Source organism: Aythya ferina, assembly GCF_964211825.1.
Source record: "Aythya ferina genome assembly, chromosome: 4".
Taxonomy (NCBI): Eukaryota; Metazoa; Chordata; class Aves; order Anseriformes; family Anatidae; genus Aythya; species Aythya ferina.
The window spans coordinates 29,671,774-29,677,996 of record NC_140300.1 but is presented as its reverse complement, the minus strand read 5'-3'; the positions used below and the strand labels follow the sequence as shown (position 1 = coordinate 29,677,996).

General features: G+C 48.9%; 1 protein-coding gene across 9 annotated transcripts; it reads right to left on the bottom strand.

Moving 5' to 3' along the window:
• Positions 1–1,344: 1,344 nt before the first annotated feature.
• Positions 1,345–6,213, bottom strand: LOC311436163 (uncharacterized protein). 9 transcript variants are annotated; one of them, XR_014692629.1, is made up of 4 exons: positions 5,962–6,213; positions 5,656–5,870; positions 2,187–2,297; positions 1,345–1,601 (listed from the first exon to the last, which is right to left on the bottom strand). XR_014692629.1 is itself a non-coding variant. In XM_084518031.1 (4 exons), the coding sequence occupies exons 1-4, from the start codon at positions 3,437–3,439 to the stop codon at positions 1,536–1,538; spliced, it is 315 nt and encodes a 104-aa protein (XP_084374157.1). In that variant the 5' UTR covers positions 3,440–3,503; the 3' UTR covers positions 1,345–1,535. The 9 variants fall into 9 exon arrangements, 4 of the variants coding, with proteins under 4 accessions (XP_084374157.1, XP_084374158.1, XP_084374156.1 ...); XR_014692632.1 differs by lacking the exons at positions 5,656–5,870; positions 5,962–6,213 and adding exons at positions 2,443–2,516; positions 3,337–3,424; XR_014692633.1 differs by lacking the exons at positions 5,656–5,870; positions 5,962–6,213 and adding exons at positions 2,443–2,516; positions 3,126–3,286.
• Between the last annotated feature and the right edge of the window lie 10 nt (positions 6,214–6,223).

The following is a 6,223-nucleotide window of genomic DNA, read 5'->3' as shown; positions in this document are numbered from 1 at the left end:
ACTAAGTCCTCCTTTCCTGAGACTCAGAACTAGGTTCATTTGGCCAGTTTTGAGGCTCAGAAATGAAGACTAAGTCCGACATGTTGGAGGCTTCAAACCAGACTCACTTGGTGGTTCAAAATGGAGACTAAGTCATGCATTCTGCAGCCTTTATAACAGGCTCAGAGAGCTGCTGCAGGGGACTGAAAAAAAAGACTAAGTCCTACTTCGTGGGGGCTCAGAAATGGAGACTAAGTCCTATTTGTTGGGAGCTTCAAAACAGGATCATTTGTTGGCTCAAAGTGGAGACTAGTTGTGCACCCTTCAGCCTTTATAGCAGGCTCAATGGGAACTTGCAAATGAAGGCTAAATGCTACATTTTGGGGACTCAGAACCAGGCTCATTTGGCCTGTTTTGGGGATCAAATTTGAAAACTAAGTACTGTCTTTTAGGGGCTTCAAACCAGGATCATTTTTTGACTCAAAATGGAGACCAAGTTGTGCCTTCTCGAACCTTTGTAACAGGCTCAGTGTGATGCTGCGTGGTATTGAGAACGAAAGCGAAATCACACATTTTGGGGATTCAGAACCAGGTCCATTTCGGTTGTTTTGGTGCTCAGAGAAACAGACCAAGCTGTGTGTTTGGGGCTGGGCACAGAGCACAGCTGCTGTAGGTTGGGCTTAGGGCTGGAGCCCATGTCAGCTGTTCTGGGGCCAGCCATGCAGGCAGGGCAGATGCATGCAGGTGGGAGCTGGGGTGTGGGGGTCCCTGCAGCCCCCCACAGTCCCCCTGGTGCCTACATCACAGAGCCAGAGTCCCATATGTGGGGTGGGGACAGGGCCCATTGGGCTGGTCGGGGGCTTAGAGGCACAGTGCTGGGTATGTGCCAGCCTTTGTCACAGGCCCACCTCCGTGTTCCCAATGCACCAACCCAGTGCCATGGCTGGGGGGCTCAGAACGGCCTCGTTTGGCCGGTTGTGGGGCTCGGAGATGGAGAACGGGTGATTCGGTTTGGAGTGTGCAGCATGGACCAGTTTCTGTGTGGTTGGGCTCAGGAAGGGAGACCATGTCGGCTGTTTCTGGGGCAAACTTTACACCCCAGGGGCTGGGGGGCTTCGAGGGTGGGTTGGAGGAGACTTGGGAGGGGGGTGGGTTGGGTGTATGGAGGGGGGGGTCCAGTCGTGGCAGTCCCCAAAGTCTGGGATGCTAGCACACACCAGGCCGAAGTGTTCAAAATAGTCTCTGGGCAAAATGGTGCCTTTCCCTTTCCACTGCTCATTCATTGTACCCCATGCAGAATGGTTACCCCCTTAATTGTGCAATATTTAGGCAATTTCTGGAAAACTATGACAGTTCATATTAGTATTCAAATTATGACTTGTTGATTTATAGCTTTGTCAAAAGAGCACTTAAAAAATAATAATAATAAACAAGCACAAGTTCTAAAGAGCTTGAGCCAGAAACAAGCTGGAGATAGCCAGGAGACTTCAAGGGCTGGAAAGATCCAAGAGATATGGGGCTGGAAACAGCAACAAGCTGGAGACAGCTAGAAGATATCAAGCTGGAACCTGGAACAAGCTGAAAATATCTGGGAGACAACCAGGGCTGGAGCCATCCATGAACTGTAGACACAAAAAGCTCATTGAAGAAAAAACACAAGCCATATACCAAAGCCTGTACTTTACACCATACAAACACAACACGTGCAGTGTTAAAGCTGTGACAGTGATTGATTTACAACCTTGTCTAAAGCCCTTGTTGCAACAAGCACAAACTGAACACATCAAGGGCTGGACATGTCCACCAACTGTAGCCATGTCCAGGACTAACAGATCAATACAAACTAGGTTAATCCATGTCTGTACAAAGCACAACTGCACCATTCAATATTAATATTCAAGTTACAAAAGTGATTGATATATGACCTCATCTAAAGCCCAGATTGGGCTAACAAGCATGAGCTGTGTTTATTTATCTACAGCAGAAAGCCTGCTGGAGCTGCTAACAAGCTGGAGCCATCCACAAGGGGGAGATACAGGGAGACAGATATGTCCAGGGCTAATTAACCAATAAATACAATGAAAACCAATTAGTCAATACCTAGGCAGCGTACCACCATGAAATTAAATTCTCACACTCGCATTACCGATTGATTAACAAACTGGCCTAAAGCCCAGGCTGTTGTAACAAGCACAAGCTGTAATTACCTGGAGACATCCAGGAGACACCCAGGGCTGGAGACTTCCATGAGCTGGGGTTCCAGGGCTGGAGCTGTCCAGGAACCAGAGGCACAGTGAGCTGCACTTGCCCAGGGTGAGCTGATCAATAAACACAAATTTATTTGTCAATATCCATACAGTGCACAACTAGGACATTCAATATTAATATTTTGGTTATGACAGCAATTGATTTACGACCTTGTCCACAGCCCAGAGCGCTTCCACAAGCATGGACTGTAAGTACCTGGAGCTGGAGATGCTCAGGGCAGAAGCCGTGCTCCGTGCAGCCTCTGAGGGAGAAGCTCCTGCCCCACGGCCCTGCAGCACACCACACACGAGAAAGGAGGGAGGAATGAGAGCAGGGGAACAGAAAAGCCCTGTTTTACTTAGAAGAGCGGATGAGAGGGGATTCTGGTGCAAAAACCCATCTGATCAGCAAAGTTAACAGCACAAAACAGCAATGAGCAGTGCCCACAAGAGGCCCCAGCCATCTGGGTGTCCGTCCATCCCACAGCCAGCTCTGAAAGCTGTGAAGAAGAAACAAACACAGTGTTTGTTCTGGGAGAAGAAAGACCCCGAAGGAAGGTACTGGGGGGACAGTACTCAGGCCCCTCTCCACCAGGCAGGTGCCAGCCCCAGGGAAACCTTCAAGTTCTGGGGCCAGGCCCAGGGACACGGTCCCCTTCCCTCCCGTTCCATGCCCTCCTGCAGCACAGAGCCGAGCCAAGAGCCCCTGGCTAGATTGCAGCATCACGAAGGGCTCATACACTGGGCAGGAAGGTGCACAAGGCCTCTGCAGCATCTTTATGGCTGTAGCAGGCTGCAAAGGACAGGAGCTCCTGGCTTCTGCTGGGAGCTGCCAGCCCCCACAAGCCAAGCAGCGCCTCCTGATCCACCCACAGGAGCTGAGAGGATCCGTGCCAAAACCTGCATGTGAAGAGAGCAGTGAGCAGGGCCTGGCCCACTGCAGGGGCTGTGCTAGGGACACCTCTGGGGCCGTGGAGGACCCGAAGCCCAGTGGACCACAAAGGGGCGGCTGCCCCAGCCCCACACTGTGGCTATGCCCTTGGGGCTATGCTGGCACCAGCCTGCAGCTGGGCAACACAGCAGCAGCACCATGGCAAGAAAAAGTAACCACCAAGGCATTTCATTCAATGCTTGGGAGCACCAGGGCCTCCTGCTCCTCCCAGGGGACTCCAACAACTCCTGCGGGAGCTCCAGACCTGGCTGCTTCTGCTCATCTTCCTGCAGGGGGGACAGGAATCAGGTCTCAAATTAATTGCCACCACCTGAAGCTGCCAAGCAGCTATTGCCGACGGCCCACCAACAGAGCACAGCTAGAACCCACGGGGGTGTCCCCACAGAGGGAGTCTCCAGGTGCTGCCCGTTTCTGGCCTTGAATTTTTGTCAAGTTTTGTACTGACTAAGGGAGAACAAGACACATCCCTCAGAGAAGGATGCATCCATTCTGCAAACAAGAGAAAGATGTACAACCTACAGACTAGTGTTGGTCTGCTTGAAGTGGGGTTATGTGTAAAACCTCAATGTGGTCATTCCCCTCTAAGCCTTGATGAGCAAACAAAGCATCTTTTGTTGCAAGACACAAAGGCAGGAATGAAGGAACACCTAACACCTTAACAGCCTGGCTGCTTTTTTTAATGCTACATGTTGACACATGCTTAGAAGCATCCAGGTCTGCACACCTCTGAGACAGTAGCTGAAATCTACTGTCTACTGAAATCCCTATAGCTCAAATCCTTTTTTCAAGGCCGTCCAGCATAATGTCACAACAGGGTAATGAAGTAAAATGCTGAAGGTCTAAAGGCTCTCAGATCGAACTCAGCTGTTCTGAAATAGCCCCACATCTTACATCCTGAACACACGTGTACACGCACCGCTGAGCCTGCCTGAACTTCTGGACTCACTTTGCTACATGTACCACGTCATCCCCCTTAGAGTTTCCTTGCAAATTCTCATCTAATAAAAGATGGAGAGAAAGGGCAGTGAGGCCATACAGAGTTTAAGAGCCGGCCATTCCAGGTTTTGAAATATCATTCAAACAAACCTTTCCACTACGAGCTCTTTTTCACCTGTACAGGTCAGAGTCTGTTTGCTGACACCCACCAAATATCCCCGTGCCACGACGGCTTCCCAAGAGTCTCACTTCGGGTACTTTTGGCTTCTGTTTTTCCCATGGAAAAGACTTCCAATTTCCTACTAAATTTGCTCATTGCCAGCTTATACCCAACATGTACTTTTTCAATATTTTCTTGCAGGTAAATATCTTCACTGTGTTTCCCATTCTTTCCTTCTGAGACTGAAGAACACAGAAAACTGGGATTGTGCCTCGGCATGTGCCATACAGTCTGCACAACAGGGAGCTCCTTACAGTTTCTCTCCTACAAAGAGTGTCCTCATTCAGTCCTTCAGCAATACCTCTGTGAGTTTGATTTTAAATTCACCTTTCCTGGATGTGTGAGTTTTGAGTAATACACACTATCCCACCTCAAGTCCTTTCTAATATCCTGGGGAACTCTCAAAGCCACCACCTCTATCAGAAATACTTCCTGTCATGTTGTCCTAAGATCCTGCTGAGTTAATAATCACTCCTGCTTTTGGTGGGTTTGTAATCCCTGAGCTTCCTTACTTCCTGACATTTCTTCCCGATGAGCTCCCAGACTAAGCAGTCACAAATCTCTGCTATAACTTAAATCATGGCCTCACGCTCAGTATGAAGCCTGTAACCATTTTTATGATTTCATCTGCCAGTGACATCCCATCCTCTCAGCCATCCCTCACACAACACGCACTGATTGCATACATGCCTGGGACACTGTGCTGGAGGGGAAAAAAAAAAAAAAAAAAAAAAAAAAAAAAAAAAAACAGCACTTACCCTGAGCTGGATTTATTTTGGGAACCATTGCTCTAATATCCCAAGAAGGGAAGACAATTATCCTCTAAGGATATCAAGAGCATCTGCAACCACATCCCATGCAACAGCAATGTCCCAGGCTGCTTCAGGACCAGCAAAAACAAAGCCACCTCAGTAACTGCAAACCCAAGCATACTTTGTGTCCTGCATGGCAACTTCCCCTTAACAACACAAAGGTTTTCAGATTAGGAGAAGAAATTAGATCATAAGGTAGCTCTGCAATGCATCAACCCTTCGTGAGCCACTCTGAGGAACAGACAGCAAATATTCACACCATCGCGTGTGAGCACCTCTCAGGGACACCAACCTGAGAGTGGCACATCTGAGTTACACACACACACAAAACAGCACTCACAGCTGAAGAGGGATGCTTCTATTTTTTTTTCCTGGTGGAACAGGCTTCTTTAGAAAGAGGTCTTTCAAATTTCAGGGGAATTATTTTCTTCCTCAGGTTAGATGGGACTCCTCAACAGTCACAAGCCTCATGAGATATCTATCCTAAGGCATATAGTAAAACATAAACACCTGAGTGTGAGACTGATGCTCCCATTGCCAGGCAAACTTCTCAGAGACCTTCTCATTTCTGCTGCAGCCAACTATGTCACTGGCTGCAAATCGCGTCAGCCTGGAGCTTGAGGTGGGCCTGGGATCTGGAAAAGCTGAAAAAGGGTCTTCCTTGACCAGCTGTCCCCACTTACTGCATGAAATGGTCCCTTCTCATTTCAACTGTTGTTGATTGCCTTGAGGGAAAGCAAGCAAGTCAGGTGGTGAGCATTCAGTCCGTAGCCTGTGCTTTCCTACCATCAGGAAAGAAAAGAGGACTGAACTTACCACAGAGATCTTACGGCGTGTATCACAAAGACCACCATGTGCAGGGTGTCAGCAGCACATTTAACACACGCGTTTCTTGCTGCTCACCTTCACTGTGCATCACTGCACAGAGGACGCTTTGACCCTTCCTAAACTGGGATGATGTTTCCACCTCATCCTTCGGTCCCAAGCATGCTTCCAGCTTGTGTCACCCATGCACTGCCAGGAAGCCACCAGGGAGATGTCAGAGCTGCTGGGTTGTGGCTGCTGATCCAGGCCTTCA

What these genes read in the sequence shown, in the direction of transcription:
- LOC311436163 (XM_084518029.1), bottom strand. Translation starts at nt 3,000, where the DNA reads ATGCTGCAGAGGCCTTGTGCACCTTCCTGCCCAGTGTATGAGCCCTTC. An exon ending in CTGAGCATCTCCAGCTCCAG is followed by an intron (nt 2,298 to 2,442) that starts GTACTTACAGTC and finishes TTTATTGATCAG; the next exon opens with CTCACCCTGGGCAAGTGCAG. An exon ending in TGTCTCCTGGATGTCTCCAG is followed by an intron (nt 1,602 to 2,186) that starts GTAATTACAGCT and finishes TTGTGTCTACAG; the next exon opens with TTCATGGATGGCTCCAGCCC.